Source organism: Plasmodium coatneyi, chromosome 13, assembly GCF_001680005.1.
Source record: "Plasmodium coatneyi strain Hackeri chromosome 13, complete sequence".
NCBI lineage: Eukaryota > Apicomplexa > Aconoidasida > Haemosporida > Plasmodiidae > Plasmodium > Plasmodium coatneyi.
In genome coordinates this window covers 1466500-1490287 of record NC_033568.1, presented here as the reverse complement: position 1 = coordinate 1490287, position 23788 = coordinate 1466500, and the positions used below count along the sequence as shown (strand labels likewise).

Here is a 23788-nt window from a genome sequence, read left to right as displayed (position 1 = left end):
AAAAGATGAAGTTAATAAATGGGTTATGTCCCGAGATCCAATGTTCCTCCTACCACATGCTACTGATGCACATGCGAAAGTGCACAGTTCTATGCACCTTCCATAAGCACGCGTGTTCCCCACACAGGTATTCGCTCTCCCAGGAAGGTACCGCTTGCACGAAGGGGCACCCTCCATCAATACACCCAACGTTGTTCCATGTGCAAATGGATATACTGGAAAAAAAAAAAAAAATACCCGCCTCATGTTAAAAGTGTGACATTAAAAAGTGGGAAAATAAAATTGAGGAAGAATTTCTCCATTTTGTTATTCCTTCAAAATTTTAGAAAACACTGCATTCACGTTATGGTTGAAAATTCATGCATGAAAAAAGAACGGGAAAAAAAAAAAAAAAAAGGAGAGTTTGCGAAACAGAATTTCGTTGAACGTGGCCCTATTTGATTGTTTTTTTATTTCTTGCCACGTATTTTACGTCACGTTATTTTTTTTTATTTTGTGCCTTTCGCGCGCTTTGTGTTTTTTCCTCTATTTTCCCTGTATTTTTGTTTTCGTTTCCCTTCGCGTTCATTTTTGTTTTTGTTTTTCCCCGTGTCCCCCCTTTCCGCGTTTCACATCGAGCATACGTCACCCTCCCACCGCCACACAGCTTTGCAGCCATAAAATCCGACTTTTCTTCAAGCGAAAAAAGTGACATTTGCGCGCAGGCGAGCAGTTCCAAAGTGCACACATGTGAAGGGCAAGCTTCCCACTTAACGCGTCCACTGTTCCCTCCGCACGGCTTCCATTTCTTTTTCCGCGTAAGATATCCTCACAACGAGCGTTGTGTTTTTACCTCCCTGGGTACCCCCGTTCGGCAGGTGGTTCTTCGCTCCACCGCTTTGTCGGGTCTTCGAAGGTTCATCCGAGTGTGCGTAGGAGGAAGGCCCCCATTTGTACGACCACAGTTTCTACATACAAACAGCAGTTCTACCTACACCATTGGTGACCCGCAGAATGGTCTTCATCACCATCTCCGACGACAGCAAAATCATAACCAGCCTGGATGTGCACGAAGACACGGAAATTTTCACCATCATCAACATTATCGAAAATGACTTCGCGCTAAACATGAACGAAAATGAATTGACATACAACGGGGCTGCTCTGAACAAGTTCGACACGGTGAAGAAGCTGAACATAAGTGAAGGGGACCTGCTCTTTGTAAGGAAGAAGTTGAGTCTGGATTTGATGCCCCAAGGGAATTCTAGCACTCAGGCACAAATGGCAGCAGCGGGAATAGGGGCAGCTTCCACCTCCACAGGGGCTGGAATGGCACCCACCGCTGGTACCAGCATGAATGCAAACAATTTTAATAACGCAGGAGGAGTAAACAATGCAGCGTTTAACGCACTTATGGAGCATTTCCGAACTTTTCAAGAAAACGAATACATAAAAAAAGAAGTCGAAATATTGCTGAACTTAAAAAATGACAGAGCCAGGATGAGTGTCCTACAGTTACAGGACAAACCATTGTATGATGCTATAACTAGCCAAAATGTAGAAGAAATAAAAAAAATTGTAAAAGAAAAATTGGAAAATGAAAAAAAAGAAAAAGAAAGAGAACAACGTATGTACGAAAATGCATTAAAAGATCCACTCTCGGAAGATGCACAAAAATACATTTATGAAAATATTTACAAAAATCAAATAAACTCAAACTTGGCATTAGCCCAGGAACATTTCCCAGAAGCATTCGGAGTTGTTTACATGTTATACATTCCTGTTGAAATAAATAAAAACGTGGTGCACGCTTTTGTGGATTCAGGCGCACAGTCAAGTATCATGTCTAAACAGTGTGCAGAAAAATGCAACATTCTCAGATTAATGGATAGGAGATTTACAGGAATTGCAAAAGGAGTTGGTACCAAATCCATTTTGGGAAAAATCCACATGGTCGACATAAAAATTGGAAACTATTTCTATGCCGTTTCGCTAACCATTATTGATGAGTATGACATTGACTTTATTTTCGGTTTGGATTTGTTGAGGAGACACCAGTGCCAAATCGACTTAAAGAAAAATGCCCTCGTCATTGAAGATAATGAAATTCCATTCTTGCCCGAGAAGGACATCATTGCGAATTCGTCACACAGCATTGACTTCGACGCCACTAAGGGGTCTACGGGCGGGGTCTAGTTAGGCAGTTTTCCGTGTATGCACCTTTACACATTTGCACAATTTGTATGAACAGTTTTTTTTTCTCACGCTTAAGCTAAACTTCCCCATCTCAAATTTCGATTTCCCACGAGTATACCAACAGAGGACCTTCAATTTTACGTGACACCACCATTTGGTACCCCCGAAGAATGCCTACTCCCCCCAGCTTGGTGAAGCATCTTCTGTGTAACCAATCAAGAGCCGTTTTTTTCTTTTTTTATACGCATGGAAAGTGCCCCCCCAAACATTGATATGTAGGATGAAAGAACTGTTTTCGAGGAGAAGCACTCCTTTCCTCTCGTTGGCATTTCACGTGGGAGAAATTTGTTACGCACCCAATGGAGGTTAACTCATTTGAAGGAGGCAAACCGTTTGATGTTTTGAATACCCATCTATGTACGCATGTATGAATGCACATGTGTGCTATATTATATTATATTATATTTTTTTTTTTTTTTCCCATTTAAACTTATTGCCCGTTTAGCTGCTCTTCGTGGCAACTCCAAGCATTAAAAAAAAAAAAAAATTAACATTCCGTCGTAAACAGGATTATTACTGCCAAAGGAGACACACACCCATGTTGATTTTACAGATGATGGGAAGGGGCCTCAAAAACGAAAAGTGCGATTCTGTTCCTTTGTCTGCGTGCATCAACATCACATGCACTTATGTGGAACCGGGGGAATCCAATATTTTCACCTCCACTACGAAGCCGCAATGCGTGGAATACTCCACATAAAATGATTCAGATAGACATACACGGGAACGGAACACTGGGTCACCTTTGACATGTAAATCCACAAGCGAACCACTTAGCTAAGTCCTTAAAAAGAAAAACATATAACTTTTGACAACTTTTCTTTTTCGTTTTTATGTTAACAGGTGAATAAAAAATGTGCAATGAAAAAAAAAAAAAAAAAAAAAAAATTGAAATTCATAAAAAAATTATTTCACAATGATAAACAAAAACTTAACAGCATACAAAAAAATATTTTTTTACGAATTTAATCGGGTTTCCTCTCATACGCGTATGGCGGTGTGTGCGCGCTTTACTGAACTGTATTCATTTTTGTATTGGTGACCGGTGTGTGCGTAGGAGCATTATGTATGCCGAGGGGAACACACGCATATAATGAAGGTGGGAGGGGAAGGGACATGGTGGCCATTATGTTCCACCAAGGTAAACACACGCAGGGAACGAACTGATCCGTTATAGTTACGTTTCCTCACAAGTAAGTCACGGGCCCATTTATCCACTCCAAAAATTCTCTTTCATTTATGGAACATTTCTGGTGCTCATCTAGGGCATTAAAAATGATAAATAAATCCAAAAAGTCAAAATATATATATCCATTTGTGTGATCTGAACACATCCTATTGAATTCTTCAAATTGCATTCCGTGGTCTGGATCTGCTACACTATATTTTCTGTAACAATCAATATAGGCTCCTTTCGATACCAGTTTAATTGTCTTTTTTAATTTTTCCAATCTTAATGATTTTCTTAATGCGATTAAAAAGCCAACTACGGCAACGCCCAGGATAAAGCTACTAAATAGAACCACCCAGAAGGATCTAAAGAAGGTAACCTTTTTCGAGTGTGGCCATAGGTTCAAACACGACATCGATCCTGCAGGGAGAAGGGGAAGGCGCATTCGTGTCCAATGAAGGAACCGCTTTCTACTGTTCATATGGGCTGTTTAGCAAATGCGAGTGCGTTGTGAAAATAGAGAATACGCAACGGTGGTAGAAGCATGTACCAACGCCGCTTCCTTACCTAAAAAGAAAAACCAAACTGCCTTCCCCGTCAATCTCGTTAAAAATTTTATGTACTTCCTTATCATAATCCTATGCTTTGCGGCCCATCTTGGCGTTCCCGGGATGTCCAAAATCATCATGATAAGTCCCATGGTTCTGCAAAAGGGACAAATGCAAATGGGGGCATAAGAAGTACATTGCGAGCTGGATGTAGACAGGAAGCGTTTTCCCCAAGGAGGCCCTCGAATACTTGCACTCCCAAAAAGGATACGATCCGAACTGTTCCAATGCCACACACACCCAGTACCACTAGTCATTCTTACTTACATTAAAAAAGTGGAGACCACAAAATTGGTGAAGTAAAAATATCTTAACGATTCCAGTAATGATATTGTCCCGCAAAAGACAGTCATTACTCCCGAGGAAAAGAATAACGTTTGGTATCTCACATTTAATTTCATCAAAGTATTTTCAATGGTTTCTCCTCCCTTCTCCACCTTCTCGGCGATGTGTGCGCCGTTCGTTTCATCTTCTCTTTCTTTGCTGTTCAATAGGCCTTGGTATTCTTCAATTTAGGTAAAAAAGGGGGGAAGCAAGCAGTGGTGTTGGCGCATTTTCATGCATTGCAGTGTGCAGCTAAGCAAAATGGTGATGTTCGCCGGAAAAGCGAAAACGACGCGACGGTAGAACCATAATCATCACGCCACGGGGGGGAATTCTCTGCGGGAAAAACCTATTGAAAGCTCCCTACTGAATATTTCCCCCCCTCAATTATTATAGGGTACATCAAAAAGACCCTCTCCGTGTGAAAAAAAAAAAAAAGCACATAAGCATATACATACGTAGAGGTATAGGCACATGGGTGTGCATACGAATGTAGCATTTATTTCTTCATACCTGAATCCATTTTATCCTCTTACACTTGGGTAAATGTTTCTTCTTGTTTGCCTGTTTGGATCCCCAACTGGTTATTTTTACAGTTTTTTTTTCTTTTTCTTCTATTTTTTGCCTCACTTTATGCGATATGCTTATGCGGCGAAAAGCAAACTCGAGTTACAGAATGGGAAAAAAAAAAAATTATGCCAATTTTCCAATTTTTTTTTTTAAAAAATATTAAGGTAAAGGGGCAAAATATTGGGGCATAAAATAAGTGTAAAAAAAAGGCATGGTAGTTGGGGCATAAAATGAGGGCAAAAAAAGGCAAAAATTACGCCGAAGTGGAAAATAAAGTAGGCACAAAGCAATCAAACATATACGTAGTTGCCGTGTGACATGTGGAAAGGTCAAATGAGCGCACTATGTCCCTGTGGGAGCTATGGAAACGGGAAATGGCGCAAAATGAATGGAATGGGGGCGCAATGTACGCACAAATAAACGCCGATTAATGCGAAAAACGCAAAGTGAAGAAATCCTGTTATATTACAGCAGTAGGAGTGCCAAAACTGCTAAAAATGAAGAATTTACGTTGTGTAAATATAATTCCTGTTGACTTTATTTCTTTTCCTTTCTTTGCGATTTTTTTTTTTTTTTTTCCCATGTCCTAGCAATTAATTCGTACTAATAAAAGAAAAAATGCAAAGCGAAAAAAAAAGGGGTAATGAAAAATATACTAAAACTTCTAAAACGTTGAAACAATATGAGAAAATTTTTCTTCACCTTTTGATATGTTTTTTTTTTTTTTTTTTTTTTTTACTCATATATGGAAACAAAAGACAGTCACACGTTTGCATGCTTTATGGTAAACAAAACAGTTGGAAGGAAAAAAAGGCATAATCCTCGTACTATGGGGGGAAAAAAGAAAAAAACGTACACATATACTGAGGCAAAAATACAAACGTGTGTACGCATATAAACATTGTGGAAATGTTTTGGCCATTCGCCATTCTCCACGTGTAAATTTTTAAAAAATTCTTCACATTCCCGCGGACGAGGGAAGTTCCATTTACCGAATAGAAAAATCGCGCATTTGGAAAATTTCGCACACAGTTTATTAGGAAATGGCGATGGTGAAAGGACAAAATCACCGACTGAAAAGTTGACCGTGCTGGCGACCACGTACTACGTCGCGGTAAAATATACACAAACACGCAAAACGGTGATTTTTAATTTTTCTTTTAAAAAATGCCAAGCTGGAGGCAGGCCACAATATTCTACATACCGCTGGGATGGGGGGAAATGTTTAAAATGAGGGGAATCAAACGAGCGCTCCGAATACGTACACACACACCGCGTATGCCAACATGTTCACAAACGCACACAGAACAGCAACAAAAAGAGTGCATTAAAAATCGCAGATGCATTTTTACAAAATGGGGAACGTCGAATTACACAACGGTGGTTGTCTAAAGAGGCAGAAATTCGCCCAAACGCCGTTACGAAAGGTGAACGAATTATTGGGAATTACCCACCAGTGTTGTTATGAGCGTTGCTAACTCCGTGTGCAAAATGTGAAGAATTTGAGAAAAAAAAAAAAAAAAAAAAAAAAATGTAAACAGACATAAGCAGGTATAGATCAAAAAAATAAATGTATAAAAATTAGGACAAATACAAAACATAGGAAAGAGAAAAATTATCAACCAAACGCACACTCTGCGGGCAACGACGAATGAATCAAATTTCCTTTCAGTTCGCACCTGCTAACATTTTGCCATAAGTTACGCAATTGCACACCTCTGCTTCTACATATAAGCTTCGCCCCAAATGGAACTATTTGACAAGGAGAATATTTCCACACTTGCGCGTTTTTTTTCGTCTTTTTTCCTTTTTTTACGTGACGGTAAATGTATATAGACAGGTATATCAGTCCTTCCCACCCTCCAGTCTTTTCCAAAATAAAAAGGACAGGTGGAGCAGAAAATGGCATCAAAATAGGTCATCATAAAGAACGAAAAAAGGGTAACACAAATTGACGGTTACTGTTAAAATGTGTGTATTTTAGCAATTTGGAAAAAGATGAATTTTTTTTTTTTTTCTTAACTTTCGTGTATTCACCTCCCAACTGTGGGACAAAACAGACCAATGAATTGGCTAGTCTGCTCGACCTGTTGATCCAGTGAACTGGCCAAAGTGTCCCAGACATAGAGGGGGTTTTCCAGTGCCATAAGATCAGTGGCACACGCGAGTACACACATAGTTGTTGCAGTAGATTGACGCAAATGCGAATATAGCATACTTAACGTTGATTGTACCTGCTGTATCATAAGACATTCCGGTGGTAGAGGGCACAAATGCTGTGTTGCCCTATGTTATATTCGCCCCCAAGAACACTTCTATGTGCATATGTATATATACACTCATACGCGCATTTCTAGAGGCCAATTAAGCATCAAACGTCGCTGCAAAATTGAAAGGCCCTCCTATTTATCTCAATTGGTTCGTAAAAAGGGGAAAGACGCATGCAACTGCCCTTTTTCGACATTCTTGTTTTCACTTCAGGTTATATACTGCTCTTTGAGCATTTCACCAGTCGCAACTCGCGCTTCTTACTAAACACATGGAACGCAATGCCAACATGGGCACAACACCGTCCCACTGTTTATCCTCTCTGGGTCAAGAAATGGAAGGGGGAGTCCTCTCCTTTGCATCCGGGCATGCTTAACCGGAAGTGGGTCTCCCTTATGGTTCAAAAAAGAGCGTTGTCTTTGAGAAGCAATTTATAAATTATTTGTCCACAACTGTACGATCGCTTAATCGCACAATTTCAGCTTTGATGACGTGTCGTGCGTTCGTGAGAGAGTTACTCGCTCCCCTTCGGAAGTGCCCATAAGGGGATTAAGCGGTGAACGATGCCTCGAACAGCCTGCATAACTAACAACCTATCTGCAACTGTGTCACATGGAGCACTTCGCCGAATGGAAACGCCCCATGTTTACATTTAAAACGAGTTCATTACTGTGAAGAAAAGTGGATGCAGTAATTTTCCACATCGAAGGGGACGTATGCACAGACGTAAAGTTAAACAACATGATCACCAGATTTGTATCGATATGCCTTTAGCCACGTGCAAAGCAACGAATAAAGAGGAATTCCAGCGGGGAAATCGCAATTTGAAGTCGCTCAAGCGGAGTTTTTCACATATTCATTTATCCGTTCATTTCTTTTTTGCTATTTTACCCGTCCTTTGGTTAATTTTTTCTCAAATAGTTGCATATATAATGTGGGCCGGGCCAAAAAAATACATCCGAGCGCGGGAATGCAACTACGTTACCCCAGGTCAGGCGAACGGCGAAAAGGATGTTCACCGAACTATTTCCAGTACAACAGTTTAGAAATTTAAAAAAAAAAAAAAAAAAAAAATTACCAGTTAACAACTTACTGCGGCACTTCTGAAAAAAAAGGAAAATTTCATTTTACGTGTATGAAACGAAATGTTTCAAAAGTCCCCTTCAATTTGTGATTCTCCAATTTGTACACTTCGTTGAAAAAAAAAAAAAAAAAAAAAAAAAAAAAGTTGCGTCAGTCAAGGAGTGTCAAACTGTGTCATCATGTTGGAGGCGACGCACGGATTCCCCAAGCGATGCCTACTAACTACGCAAAGATAAAAACAGAAATAAATTAAAATGGCGCAGCAAAACTGAGCAGTCTGCGATTTGTTTAACTACGTAAATACAGGCGCGTGTGGGTGTTTCCCAGTATACATACGTATTTATAAATATATATATATTTACATACACTTATGCGCGGTCACCATCGAGGAATGAAGCGGGGCCCGCAAAAAGGACATCCTATGACTGCGTGTGTGCACATGTGTGAGCAATCTCCTCCATAAGGGGGGAAAGCAGCAAAGGGTATAATTCCTTACAAACGGTGATGAGAGCTATTTAGTACAAATAAATCACCAACAAGAGATGCCTTTCCCTTTTTTATAAGAATGAGCGAACAGCTATCCTAGCATGAATGTTCATTCCCCAAAGGTTCAACTACCGCCATGAGATTTTCAAATTAACCATGTCCGTTATGCATAAGCGCGAAAGCGTACGAATGAGTGGATGATCATGTTCTTTCCCTTTTTCGTACCACCTTCCTTCCATTCCTCATTTTGTAAACATACTGAGCTTTTCTGCCGTGAATGTATCTCCCTGAATACATCCGTGCGCATTTTTTGAAAAACGAATGGGGGGCCACCTCTCCTCCTTTCTGTTAAAAGAACACAGCGTCCTTTGCAAAGAAATATTCGTCTGTTGCGAAGCTGCATTGTTCACCATGTGATGGAGATAATATGCCCTTTGCTACCCTCCCCATTTTGCAGATTCACAACAACAGGTTAATTGCGTCCCACGGCGTCATGATGAAAGGAGGCGTACAATGCCAATACGTATAAAAACACGTGAATACACATTTTATAGCGGGTTTCCCTGAAGCGTTCACCTAGCGCTCTGCTCGTAATAAATATACATGTACGTATGTATGTGCCTACGTACGTGTGTCTGTCTGTGTGTATGCCCTTACACGGACGCCCATGGGGCCCCCCACCCCTTCAATTTGGATGCACACCCGACTCGAGAACAGCAACATACTTCTCCCCATTGCAGATATGGACACTTGAAATGGAGACGCGCGCACATAATCCGTCCCCCCGAAAAGTATTCTTCCATTAACACCTTTTAAAAAAATATACACACACAACCTTCACCCATCCATCCTTCAAAAAGCACCAATAATGAAAAATGATAACACAGTAGTTTACAAGAACAATACTTGGAGCATATACAACGTATGTGTTGTACCCTTTTAGTTCGAACTGATTTTCCATTTTTATGTTTTTTTTTGATTCCTCGCTTTGCCACATTCGTACTCATACTAACATCTGTTTCTACGTGTTTTAAAAATTTACAGAACAAGTCCAATGCCCCTGGGAATAAGAAAAGGAGGTATTCTTCGCTGTGCATGCTTATACATGCGAAACGTATTTAGCCGTTGCAGTGCATGCCACTTTTTGAGACTTCAACACGAAAAAAAAGAAACGCGTCGTCTGGGCGCTTCCCTCCGTGTGCACCACGCCGAATGAACAATCGAACTGTTTGTATTCACCATTTGCCCATTCCTCCCGTGGACCGAACTTCACCCCCCCTTCAGCCGAGTGGAATACCTGACCCTGTTAGGGAAGGGACAACTCTTTGACGGAGCGGCAAACGAAAATGAGGGTAAGCAAAGCGAAGTGACGGACATGTACATCTACACAGGCAAGGGAGTGGAAAAAGTGTCCATAAACACAGCGACGAAGGAGAGAAAAAACGAAATGAACAAAAACAAACGGTATCAGTATTTAAAGGATAAAATAACGAATGCATTGAAAAATCAGGAAATGATAAAACAGATTACCAGTGAAAATGAATTTGCGAATGCTAACGAAAATGATCCCAGCGATGTCTTCATTTTTGATAAGCTTAAAAATGAAATAAGCATTTTCAGCAGCAAGGGGCTAAAAGAAGAGGAGCACAAAAAGGGAACGGATGATGCCACAGTGGATACCCATCCTTTGGAGGAGTCATCATTTCCTCATACGGATGTGCATACAACGGAAGATATTTTTCCTCGTGCAGATGTGCACGCAGAGGCAACTGCTTCTGTCACGTGCAACCGTGTGGGGGAAATTGTCGATTGTGTAACCGACGACGTGGGGATTCTACCTGGTGAAGGCGGGTACAACCGTCAGAATGAATATAGAGAGGATGAGGTACCTCCCTATAAGAAAAACGAAAGTGAGTTTGCGATCCAACCGGAGGACCGCGCCAAACTTGACGATGAGAAGGAAACTCCAAATGAGGTTAAATCCGCAGGGGAAGACTCCACCAAACCGAATGGTGAGTTTTTCATCCACACGGAAAAATGTAGTGACTTCAGCAGCGAAACGGATGATGAAATTGATTCTGACTCCGAGGTGGAAGCCCCCAAGTGGGAAAGTCAACCCGAAAGGGGAAAGATCATGTCGCGTTTGAAGAACCAAACGAGGGAAGTAAAACAGGGGGCAAAATACCAAAGGGGGAAAGTCCCGGAAAAGCATAAAAAAGGCAAACAGGGGGTGTACAAAAGGGAAGTGTACGAAGGAGGATGTCTCCAAAAAGGCTGGCATGAAAATGACCCCTATGAAGAGAGCTGGAGCGAGGATAGCCAAGGGGAATACAGGCCCTACAAAGACGCATCCACAAAACATGGACCGACTACCCACCGGCGCGACGAGCTCCACAGTGTGCAAAAAGAAATGCACCACCTCAAAGTACAAATCAACAAGGTAAAGGAAAAAATGAAAATAATCAACAACAAGAAAAACGGAAAAATAAACGTCTTGAATAAAAAAATTAATATTCTGAAAAATAAGCTGAGCGATGGGTATGTGAATAATCTAAACGACGACATAAATATTTTCAACAGCCAAATCGATATTTTATTTATTAAAAAAATTAACAAAATGTACAAACAGATAAATTCCTACGTGAAAAATATAAACGACCAGATAGGGAAGAATTTATCGACCCAAAAAACTATGGGCAACCTAGATCCGTCCCTATACAGTCATATACAAAGACAAATAAGCAACATAAAAATACAAGTAAGTAATTTACATGATCAGGTGAAGAGTCACATGTACCAGCAGAAAAGCAACAAAATGTTTAACCAAATGAATAGCCAAATTAACAACACCAATAATCAGATTGGTAGGCATCTGGGTGGCCACCTGGATTGCCAAAGAGGAGAACTCCCAACGATGGACTCAAAACGGATAATTCCAAATGAGCAATGCATGTATAAGAGGAGCTCCAAAGGATCACTCTCCATGGAAGAGGACCTGTCTCTTCTACAGCATGAAAAAAAAATGCGCAAAAAAAAAGGCATCGTTAAGAAGGAAGATTACCTCTACAGGGATAACACCTTTTGTAAGAATACCTATCACGAGCTGCACGAACAAATTAACTTCAACAATGCAGATGAGGACGCTAACCTTTATAGCCGCGTCGGTAAACACAATGGGGGTACTATTAACGTGGAGGAATATCTAACCGAAGGAGACTCCTATTCTTCCAACGTTAGTGTTACAAAGTGTGGAACCCATCGGGGAAAAACAATCCGAGGGGGAAGCAAAGGGTACAATTCAAGTGGTAGCTGCAAAAGCAGAAATTCAAAAAGGAGGAAAACGAGAAAAGATAATGAACCGAATTATGATCACCTTAAACGGAAGAAAAAATTAATTCACCTCTTTAGTCGAAATATCAAGAGGGAAAGTGATAAGTATGGTGATGCCACGGATAGGGTCAATCCCCAATCGGAGGTCAACACAGATGGTGTGCACAGGCGATCTGCCGTTGAAACAGATGAACACACAGGTCTACGTAGTGATGAACATCCATCCGGGGGTCAAACTGTAATCTGCGAAAAGGGAGACGCCCTTATGCAGGAGGAGGGACCGTCGGCTCACTTCGGTGATGAACGTGGTAAAGTTGGTACAGTCGAAGGGGTAGAAGTGATCGACGTGGAAGAAGTGATCCAAGCGGCAGGAGTGATAAACCTGGTAGATGAGACCGAAACGGATGGAACTGCTAACAAAGGAACAAACGCAGAGGAGGCGTACCGCCCCTTCAGCGATCAGAAGTTAATGTATCTGAAAAAAAAATTGATGCAGTTGGATTTATTTAAAAAGAATCAAAAACGGAAAAATGAGGAGGATGACCTAAACCAGCACGACATAAAAGCAGATACTAGCGAACAAGCAAACGAAAAGGACAAAATCATGGCCCCTATAGAAGTAGCCAATGGGTCGGATAAAGCCGTCGAATTAGTTTCTCACACAGAGAAGGGGAACATATTACAAAATAGCGCACAATCAACACATGGAACGCGTGCGTTCATGTTTGTAGAGGAAGGGCAAGCAGCGGAAGTTGGTGGAAGCAGTGATGACGCGTATGGTAATTACAATACAAAGCACCACTCGAAAGGGCAAACTAGCCAAAGTGACAGTAGAAGGGAAAGTTACCCCAACGGAAATATGAACAATGCAAGTGAATCCAAAGACTTCGTGTCGATTTTTCAAAAACTGGTTCGCAAAGAAAGTGAAAATGGGCAAAGCGAACATAAGGGGCAAAATTTTGTACCCCATCTTTATGGCAACATCGGTGAGGATACATTAGCCGACGATTATTGCCTCAGTGAGAAGTCCACCTTCCTTCCACATGGTGACCAGCGGAAAGTGGACAAAGGAGGAAAACACGTAGATATGTTGAGACATTTTTTTTTCTTAAAAGACGATATGAAGGGTTCGCAAAATGTGCAGGAGGCCACTAGCATGGATAATACAAGTAGTGATCAAAACGGAGTAGCAAAGAGTACGAACGGATGGAGAGAACCCAGTAGCTATCCCAGTGCAAGTGAAGCAACAAATGAAAATTGCGGAAACGGGAAAAATGCGCAGCTCACGAATTCTTTTACCATAGACCAAATTTATGACTACACGGTGGATTATTATCGCCAAATGAGAGAATCACAGGAGGGGGGAAGCGAGCCCCAAACCTTCACCAACATATGAGGAGTTCTCAATGAGAAAAATCAAATGGACTATTAGTCCCGCAACTGTTGTGTACAATGGGAAGAATAAGTCGGGAAAAAAAGAAAAAACTGAAATGAAAAAATACCTTTTTTTTTTTTTCTTCTCTTTTTAGTGTCAACAAATGAGCCCCCGTGTAACTGTTGACTCGCCAAATGTTAAACGTGTACATTTGCGTGTTATCATCCGTGTGCATACAATTTTTTACATGACTTCTTTTCCACTTTTTTAGTCGTGCTTTCTCAAGCGCATACACAACGGCGGTTGTTTCTTTGCCCAAAATGAAGACCAGTAGGGGTCAGAGAAAGGAAGAGAGACAATAAAGGGGGACGGATAAAACTGACGAGTAAAGCTGCTCAGTGGGGAAGTAAACACAACATGTCACCATCCATGTGTGCTCCAAAAATCAGGACGTGGAAATGCACCACAGCGAAGAAGACTTAACCGGACACGGCGACCCATGGAAGCGCCAACAGGTAAGAAAAAAGGTAAAAAAAAAGACGTAGTGTCGTAAAAAATGTAATAAAATGAAAAAATAAAACAAAATCGCGCCGCGCGAATGTGTAAAGCGCGAACGGTAAAAAAACGTCAAAGCCCAGCGCCACGGCAAAATAAAAAACACCGTCTTTCATGAGGCGCAGTGTGCAACGGTGAAAGGGGAAAAAAAGGCAAAAAATATAAGGTTAAAAAAAGGTGAAAAAATCAAAAAAATAACCTTTATGTAGCCTTAATATTGTAAAGGAACCCCCCGAATTAACGGCAACTGCGCAAAAAGGAAGAACCACCGCCACCATTTTTTAAGTTCAACGTGATAATGAAAATGTGCAAATTTGTCATTATCACATTTTGTTTGTTTTTTCAATTTTTCGGTGCGCCCTATTTGTGTCCTATTCGAAATTGGACTCTATTTTTTATTTCATTTTCTTTCTGTTCTGTTTTACGCTATTAACGCGTCATGTGTGTTTCGTACACGTCTGAAACACATTCTCGATGTGATCTCACAAAAGGGTACGTTGGCATATACACTGATTGATATATTTTTTTTTATTTCGAATATTTCAAAATATTGGCAATGCTAAACGAGCTAGCGGTATTGTCAGAAATTGGTTATAGCAACTTTATTTTTTTTTTTTCTCTTAAAATTCAACAAAGTTTATCCTTCTTTTGTTTTGCAAACTCCTGCCACGAAATGTACCTCCATGTTGGTGGTGAGTAACACGCAGGAAGGCAGCCCCCTCTCCCTGGGCGGACTTATCAAAGGAATTACAATCATATAACGAACAGATGTGTTCTATCCCACTACGCACAGGCTATCTTTGTTTTACGTATTTTACTTTTCCTTAAGGGACTGCTCGGAATGACAGCTAAAAATCGTGACAACAATGTCAATGGCAACAAAAATTTGTTGTTACGGTCGTTCAAGTTAATTTCGCTAGAGAAATAAAAAAAAAAAAAAAAAACGAAAGCATTTTTTTCCGACTTCTAAAAGGCACTTGATGGCTTCTTTTTTTTTTTTTTCCTACGCGTGTACAAATATGTAAAACGCTTCTAAATAGGTTCGCATTTTTCCTCATATTTGTAGGGATAATTTTTCACGGAGATGTTCTTCCGGTTCCGGTAAGGAGGTATTCCATTTTTTCTTCCCCCTTCAGCTTAGTGCATGGGCAAATATTTATTTTTAAAGATATTGCCAAATTTTCTACTATTTCTGCGCTAAAAATTCTACCCTTTTTGTTACTCTTCGCGCAGTAACTTCAGGGTTTTTCTTTCTCTCTTTTTTTTTTCCATTTTTTTTTTATATCTACTCATCCTTGTAGAATTTTCTTCTCAATTTTTTTATCCGCGTTATGGTAAAATCTTACCCTAATTATTCTGCTTAACGTTTAAGCGCCTGCTTTGCATTGTATTGCCAATTTGAAATGTGACCTGTACTTGTATATATTCGCATCAACACTTATCAGACCTTCAATACTTTTGTTCTGAAGAAATTTAAAAATCTCAGCATGATATAAGAGTATAGTAAAAACACGTCCAATGCTGATAAGCAAGCTGTGAAAAAAATTAAAAAAAAAGGAAGAGGAGAAAAAACAACCCAGACGGGAAGGGGCATGTAACATGTGCCCCTTCGCAATGCAGTTGCGCTCTGAGAAGGGATAGCGCCAAGCGTGCTGAATGTTATATATACCGCATTGATGCTTATTTAAGCACATATTTATCTTTATGTTTAGCCACCACACGCCCGCAGCGCAGAGGTAGTGGGTCTTACTGTGATTCCCATCTGGCACCACCATTTGAGGACGCCCAGGAGGAGGGACAAACACATACCCGTATGTACGTGGCCATTTGCGCTCCCTCCCCCATAATTCATACAATAAAAACCCAGTTTAAAAAGCCGCAAACGCCAAAATGAGGGGTCTCTTAATCTCCTCTTCCGTCCTGCTGACACTGTTTATCACAAACATTGTGTATGAATACATTCATACATTTAACGCGCGAAAATTGAAGCACAAAAAAGATGCAAAAAACGGAAATCTTTTGGAGTTTTTTTTGCACATTCAAATTCTGAAGGATATAATAATAACGTCGATATTTAATTTCTTCATAAAAGTGAAGTTGTTTTTTCACTGCGTGGTAAGATATATCTTTTTTAACAGAAAAAGATACATCCCAACGGGTAGCCAAGATGAGAAAAATGTAGGTGCAGACAAACATTCCGTCCGTGGGGACAACCACTCTGTCGGTGAGGACAGCCATTACGTCGATGCACAGAACGAGGGAGATTACAACAAAAGGCAAAATGTTCAAGTGAAGACAATTTACTTTATAAGACATAGCGAATCCGTTTGGAATAGCGTCTTTAACAAAAGACTCACAACAAAGACGTTTATAAATTTGTGCCTAGTCTTCTTGTACGAAATTTTCTTCTTCTTTAGTAAGAAATCGGTGCTCGTAGATTCCCCACTTAGTAACGCAGGAATTATTCAGTCCATCGAATTATCAAACTTTTTGCAGCAGGAAAAAAGTGCAACGAAAAATGGAGATAAACTTTGCGTAGTTCCGATAAGCCCACTGGATAAGGAAGACGAGCAGACGCGCGTTGACGAAAATGAGGACATCGAAATGGCAGACCTGAATAAACAAGTGGAGGACAGCGCAGATGATTATGATGCGGAGGAGGACTATAATGACAATGCCAATGCGGACTCTGCATATAAGATTACTGCAGAGGATGGCCCTGTTGTCGATTATGTACATGCAGGAGATGGAAGGACAGGAAATAGTACGGGGCAAGTTCTAAGGAGAAGAGGACGTGGTCAAGATGCCGACGCAAGCGCAAATACAAGTACAAACGGAGGCACATACCAAGATGGAAATGCATATACTGATCACGAATCGATGATGCACCCAAGTGACGCCCACGTGGAGGATAATTATCTTAATAATCAAGAGGACCGTCGAAATGACCTCCAAGTGAATAGGAACAATTACTACGAAAAGTACAACCCTAAGGAAATCATAAACCAAAGTGTTAAGGATCATATTGACATCCTCAACAACAGTGTAAAATATCCAAGTGCCATTTTGTGCTCAGATTTAAGAAGGGCAATGTCAAGCTGCTTTATAGCCCTCTACAACAGGATAAATAAAAATAACGAACAAATCCAAGTACTTAATTCACTACAAGAAATTAGCAGAAATCCAGACTGCGTTTCGCTTTTCGATTTTCACGACAATAAATATATCAGCACAGATGTTGAAAATTTTGTACACAAAGATGTAGAAAAAAGTTGTGTAAAAAATCTACGAATTAAGAGAAATTTTGTAAATGACAAATTTTTTGATACCCTCTCGTACATTTTTAATAATGACAAGAATATCTTTATCATATTTGGCCACAGCCTGTGGTTCCTCCTTTTTTTCAAGAACTTCCTGAAGCAGGCGCACAAAGCTAAAACGCACAAAATGCAAAACTCCGGGATCGTTGTTTTTAATATAATTAAGTATGACCAGGATAATAAAGTCAATTACGAAATTGAGAAGGACAGCGTGCGTGTCCTGTATAAGGGATTTCTCGACAATGAGTACAAGAAGTTTGACTAGACGCTGCTGCGGTTGGTAAGTCAAACGGGAGAAAAGCAACAGAAAGACGTTCACCGTTTGGATAAGTTGCCAATGTCCTGGAAGAGACTGAGCAAAAGGGGGGTGCCCCGTGATGCCCTGCCACGGAACGTAATATGACCAACCCAGGGAAATTTTACACACCAAAAAAGCGTTTGTGCCGGAGGTTGAAAAAAGTAGACTGCTCGATCGAATGAACGAACGCAGTTGGGGAGGACAAAAAAAAAAAAAAAAAAAAAAAAAAATGCACAAGGCCGTTACCGCGTCAGCGGACAAAATTGTGAGGACAACATGTGTCTTCAAGAGTGCCGGAAGGTCAACGTTACGATAGAAAATCTGTCGTAAAAAAAAAAAAAAAGACTACAAATTAATGCGAAGCAATATGCACATGTACAAAACTGTACGTAATTTTTTACAATTTTTTTCGTTATACCTGCAGTATGCATAAAATGCGTACCCATTCATAGTGATGCCTAGTTCTTCTCATCAGTCATTGCGTACACACATTGCGGCTTTTTTTTCTCGGCATTTTTTGCTGTAACTACACAAATAGCGCGAATTGCGCGAGTTGCGCGAATGCACATAAGCGGGGCGCAATTATTACACTTTTTTCAGCTTTTTGATACCACTGTAACATAAATAAAAGCAAATTTCATCTTCCAACTTTATTTGTTTTATCTCATTTTAATTCTATTACTTCCTTTTTTTTTACTTTATCAAAATTCTTATATTTTTCGAAAACGTTTTTCTTTTTTTTGCCAAACCTTTGTACTTTTTTTGCTAACCTTTTTTGAATTTTTTTTTTCTAAATTTTTCTACCTTTTTCCAAGCCCTAGTTTTTTTTCGTTTACTATTGCATATTTATTCTACCATTTTGTATGGATCTAGAAAAAATATGTTTTCGTATACATTTTTAATTTTATATATCCCGCCATACGCATTTATTTATTTTTTCTTTCCTTCATATTTCATATTGCATGTTTCTGTATTTTTTTTTTTTTCTTGGCGCTTTTTTTCTCCTTGAAGTATTCTATTTTTTCCTATCTGATATGATCTTACCATATGCGCGCACGCATTCATAAAGGCTTTTTCTTTTTTTTTTGTTTTTTTTTTTTTGTTCTCATTTTACATTAAAATAAAAATGAGAACAAAAAAAAAAAAAAAAAGTCTTGTTCCTTTTTAATATCCTCCCATACGAGTTTATATGAATTATGAATTCGTTGTTTATGTTTATGTTAATTTTTTTTTTTTTTTAGATTTTATATATTTTTTAATTATATGATAAGAAAATAAGAATATATTAGACTGGACCAAACGAAATCTAATAATACCAACTTAGGTGGACTTAATCTAACATAACTGACATGTATTAATCAGTTCTGTTTAAAATATGTTCTGGTAAATCTGTTCTGTTTAATCAGTTCAGGTTAATAATTTCTGATTTATTAAATTTGACTTATTTTGAAGTGCTAATTTGTTTATTAATTGATTGATGACTACCCTTATCTTCCGCAGTTTGACATCCCCCATTTCTTCTCCTTTGCATGTTCACGCAGTTTTTAATTTTTTTTTTAATTTCCTTTTTTTCAATTCGCTTTCACGAGCATATGAATTATTCTCACGAATGAATACGTCTTTATTTGTCCAATGGCGTACATACGGAGAGATATCCATGTACTTGCGGGAAAATGTATAGTCCAAGTTCCTGAGAGGGGCTCGGAGGGATTCCAGGAGAACCCCTATGATACTTTTTCCGATTTCCGTCTGCGTGGTTAGATGTATGTATCATTTTTTGAGCTACTTTAGACCTTCCGGTGCGCTGCCCGTATAAAGGCGCATAACCGGGGGGGTCGTTGCACTGAATTTCTTCTCAACAAGTTTTTCCTCCCCGAACGCAAGGGGCGCCAACAGTGCCAGGAGACAAAACTCGTGGTGTATGTATTGTTGCTCCCTCGGGAAGGGCGCCTTTTTTTCCACTGGGAAAAATATGCCATTAGGTATGGGCACATCGGAGTGACGCGTCGGGCGGGCTGATCGGATAGATTCATCAGACAGACGCGTTGGAGCTCCTGAATATTTCGAAGCCACACGAGCGCGTAGAAAACACGTATATGTATGATGATTTTGAATCTAACACCTTGTCAAAGTATGTACGAATGAACTTATTCGTGCAGTTCATTTGAATTCGAATAAATCACCCCCCGCCACCGCTCCTAGGGTGTATTAGATACCGTGGAGTGGCGAAGACGGCAAAGTGTACCATTGCAGCGGTGCTGCTCCCTTCCAATGTCACGTGCTAACACGTGGTTACGTAACAAGTGGAAGGGAAGAACAGAAAAAGGACTAATAGGAGAAATACTTAAGCACAGAAAAAGTTACGTAGTGGAAGAAAAACCTGAGCGAAAAGTAGGTAGAAGAAAACAACGTCAAGTTAAAGAAACAGATCCCGAATTGACAACCCTCCATCCCATTATTTTTACGCCTTTACATCTTGTCAAAATGTCTGTGGCTGTTCTTGGCGTCCTGATAAAAATAAAGTTGATCATTTATTGCTTTAAGAGACTCCTACTGTTTAACAAATACAAACACATTCAACTAGAAAAACAGAAAAAGCGTGGGAAAAATAAGGTAACAAAAGAAACATCATCATCAGCAGCAGGGGGTACACGTGAAGAATCCGGTTCCTATGATGGACCCGTTAAAAAAAACGTCCAAACGAAAACGGTTTATTTTATTAGACATAGTGAATCAATATGGAACAGCATATTTAACAAAAAGGTAACAACCAAGAATTTTTTAAACATTTTTCTTTTGTTCTTTTACGAAATGTTTTTTCTATTTAGTAGAAGGTCCAATTTAATTGACTCTCCACTGAGTAAATCGGGTATACAGGAGTCTATCGAATTATCCAAATTTTTAAAAGACAGCATCGATGATAGAGGAAATGCCGACTTGCTTGTACAAGAAGGACTTAAACAATTGCAGTTATTAGAAAAAGCCACGAAGGAGATGGATGCCTTCTATGGTAAACTATGTGATGGAGATTTTGACGCTGTTACCGTGGAAGAAGAAAACTACGTCAGTATTTGTGATGATTTTTATTATAGAACAACTGAAGAAGAAAGGAATTATGCAAGAATTTGTGACGGGGATGAAGAGCTAACTGAATTAGAAGAGCATTTTAAAGATATTTGTGATGGATATTTTGACGGGTTACTTTACAAAGGAGCTAAATTCGTGCCTCGTAAAATTGCAGGAGATGAAGGTTATGTCTCATCCGGCGAAGAGGATGAAGAAGACTCATCAGATGAGGATGAAGATAATTCATTTAAAAATTCCAAATCGACCTTGTCAGGTTTTAAAGCTAAATTGTTAAAAAAAATTCCTTCTAAAGGAAATTTAAATCCTTGGACAAAAGCTAATGGAGGAGGACACAGAATGAGACGCATGCCTGCTATGATGGACCCAGCATGTGGATATTCCACTCCTAATCTACCCACAGTACCGGGCTCTACGCCAAATCTAGCAGAAATTCCAGGTTCTCTACCAAATGCACCTATTACGACTAGCTCCAACTCGAATATACCTACGATACCAGGTCCAGGAATGGACATGGCACAAACCATGCCTCCTTCCGTCAGTCAAACACATGTGAAAGATTCCTCCATGAATGTAGCGCAAAATATGCATCCCCACATGCCAGAAGGACCAGGTATTATGCCGGTTAATAGGAAACCTTCCCACGCACAAAAATGTAAAAAGGGAAAGAAAAAAAAACAAAAACTCAAAAAGGTAAAAAAAAGGAAAAAAGGAAATAAACAAAAAAATGCAAGTGAAAAGGGAAAAACACACAAAACCATAGGGAGCGAATTGGAAACTGTAGAATTGCAAGAGGAATGTGTTTTGGGCGATGAGGATGATTATGATGATGAGGAATATGAAAATGAAAATGAAGAGGAGCACGAAGAGCAAGATATGACAGCTAAGGCCGATACAGAAAGTCTGCTGCAAGAGAAATGTAATGAACCCATGGAGGTGAGCCCCGAACCGATACGTACCGAAGACGCACTCGCAGCTGCACCTGAAGCGGGTCCAACAGAAATGTCTACACCTAAAGGAGATACTATAACCGAGGAGACTGCACCCAAAGTAGAGGAACCCAAGGATGTCAAATCTGGCGATTGCAAAATTCCACATTCTGATAAAGCTGCGGCCAAAGGTCCCGGACTTGGGAGATATCGGAGGAGAGCATCCACGGGTTCTACCGATCAAATATCAACCTTTGGAGGGCGAACAGCAAGCAGCTCTAGCACCGTAGATACCAAACAAGGAAGTAAACACAGCAGTACCGTAGAATTTCCGAAGAAAAGACATCTGAAATTAAGATGGATTGGCATTCGGAAGGGTTTCCGTCATAGCAGAAGTAACTCCAGTCTCAATGATGAAGATTTCTCTGATAGATTACTTAACGTCGATCCTGCCACCAGTACCTCCAAAATGAATGAACAATATTTTGATGGTTTGGTAAGTATAAATAGTATTGACAGCCAACTTGAAGAGCTAAAGTGCATAAACAGTGACGAAAAAGTAGAAAAGAAAGGAAAGAAGAAGAAAAAAAAAAAGCAAAAGAAAGAAAAAAAGAAAAAAAAAAAAAAAATTATTTTTAGAAGAAAAAAAAAGAAAGAAAAGGAAGAAGTAAAAGAGGAAGTAAAGGAAGAAGTAAAAGAGGAAGTAAAGGAAGAAGTAAAAGATGAAGTAAAGGAAGAAGTAAAAGAAGAAGTAAAAGAAGAAGTAACAGAAGAACAGGAAGAAAAGGAAGACGAAAGGGAAGACGAAAACGAAGATGAAAAAGAAGACGAAAGAGTAGACGAAAACGAAGATGAAAAAGAAGACGAAAAAGAAGATGAAATGGAAGACGAAAAAGAAGATGAAATGGAAGACGAAAAAGAAGATGAAAAAGAAGAGAAGGAAGAGGAAGAAAGCTCCGGCAACTTAGATGCCTTCGAAGGTGAAGTTGGCATACCACCGGAATATCTTGATGAACAATACAAATCAGAAAATATGCCTAGCATGAGTATAAAGGAACACATCGATGTTCTTAATAACACCAAATATAAAAGTGTTGTCTTATGTTCCGATTTAAGAAGAGCCATTACAAGTTGTTTCATTGCTATGGAGGATCGGTTCAAAACATCTGGGGAATATGTATATGTGCTAAAGTCACTACAGGAACTTAGTAGAAATGCAGACTCAATTACTTTGTACAATTTCTACCATAAGTATGTTACCCCCACGACTAAGAATTACGTTAGTCAAGATGTTGATGCTTTGATAAAGGAGAAAGTTAAAATGGCTGAAAAAAAACATCAGAGTAGATTCCAGGATACCCTCTCGTACATTTTTGGTGATCCAAATAATATCTTCATCATTTTTGGTCACAGTGTGTGGTTTCAAAGTTTCTTTAAAAGCTTCTTAAAAGCACCACACAAGGCAAGAAATCACAAAATGAGAAATTCCAGTGTTGTCGTATTTAACCTCAGCAAATATGAAGATGAGGACGGAGAGGAACAATATGAAATTGACCACGAAAGTGTTAAGGTTCTTTACAAGGGTTTCGAGAAAAAGGCCTACTGTAAGGACTAAATGTGCTTAAAAAAAAAAAATGCGATAAACAAAGAAGACCACTCCGCTGGGGAGTTACAAAATGAGCAATGTGCAGTCAGAACTCTGAGTGTATAGCGCCAGAACAGCCACTTTACCGGTGAGTAGGCACAAAATATTACTTAAAAAAAAAATACAATAAATAAAAAGGAAAGTTGAAGCAGCACAACAGAGAAACACGCGAAAGGTGTGTCAACGTCTACTGTCAGAAGGGAGCACATCACCCATGATAAGAGGTACATAATAAGAATAACAAAAGCTGTGGTGCTATGAGTTCACCATTGTGGAATATATGTACCTACCCGTTTAGGAAAAAAAAATTAAAAAAAACTCCTAAACTGTTTTCGTCCACCCCACCCCCATTTTGTGCTATATTAAAATTCTCCAAATTTTAGTACACTTCATCGCGGGGTTAATGTATCTACGCTGCGCAGATTTCATTCGTCTATTTGGCCACTCGGCAATTCGTACATTTATTTGTTTATCCATTCGTTTACCTGTTTGTTCATATTTGCGTAC

At 39.5% G+C, this 23788-nt stretch overlaps 5 protein-coding genes across 5 annotated transcripts; 4 read left to right on the top strand and 1 right to left on the bottom strand.

Annotated features, from left to right (window-relative positions):
- Positions 1–993: 993 nt before the first annotated feature.
- PCOAH_00050430 (Uncharacterized protein) lies at positions 994–2175 on the top strand (the record flags this gene model as incomplete). Its single annotated transcript, XM_020061825.1, has 1 exon — positions 994–2175. The coding sequence occupies one exon, from the start codon at positions 994–996 to the stop codon at positions 2173–2175; it is 1182 nt and encodes a 393-aa protein (XP_019917313.1).
- A 1247-nt stretch (positions 2176–3422) lies between these two features.
- On the bottom strand, positions 3423–4921 carry PCOAH_00050420 (Uncharacterized protein; the record flags this gene model as incomplete). The annotated part of the gene is made up of 4 exons (XM_020061824.1): positions 3423–3826; positions 3974–4110; positions 4282–4519; positions 4852–4921. The coding sequence occupies 4 exons, from the start codon at positions 4859–4861 to the stop codon at positions 3423–3425; spliced, it is 789 nt and encodes a 262-aa protein (XP_019917418.1).
- A 4692-nt stretch (positions 4922–9613) lies between these two features.
- On the top strand, positions 9614–13471 carry PCOAH_00050410 (Uncharacterized protein; the record flags this gene model as incomplete). The annotated part of the gene is made up of 3 exons (XM_020061823.1): positions 9614–9667; positions 9790–9824; positions 10030–13471. 3 exons carry the CDS (start codon positions 9614–9616, stop codon positions 13469–13471), a joined length of 3531 nt encoding a protein of 1176 aa, XP_019917154.1.
- Positions 13472–15895: 2424 nt separating this feature from the next.
- PCOAH_00050400 (Uncharacterized protein) lies at positions 15896–17590 on the top strand (the record flags this gene model as incomplete). The annotated part of the gene is made up of 1 exon (XM_020061822.1): positions 15896–17590. One exon carries the CDS (start codon positions 15896–15898, stop codon positions 17588–17590), a length of 1695 nt encoding a protein of 564 aa, XP_019917253.1.
- A 2517-nt stretch (positions 17591–20107) lies between these two features.
- PCOAH_00050390 (Uncharacterized protein) lies at positions 20108–23251 on the top strand (the record flags this gene model as incomplete). The annotated part of the gene is made up of 1 exon (XM_020061821.1): positions 20108–23251. One exon carries the CDS (start codon positions 20108–20110, stop codon positions 23249–23251), a length of 3144 nt encoding a protein of 1047 aa, XP_019917425.1.
- Between the last annotated feature and the right edge of the window lie 537 nt (positions 23252–23788).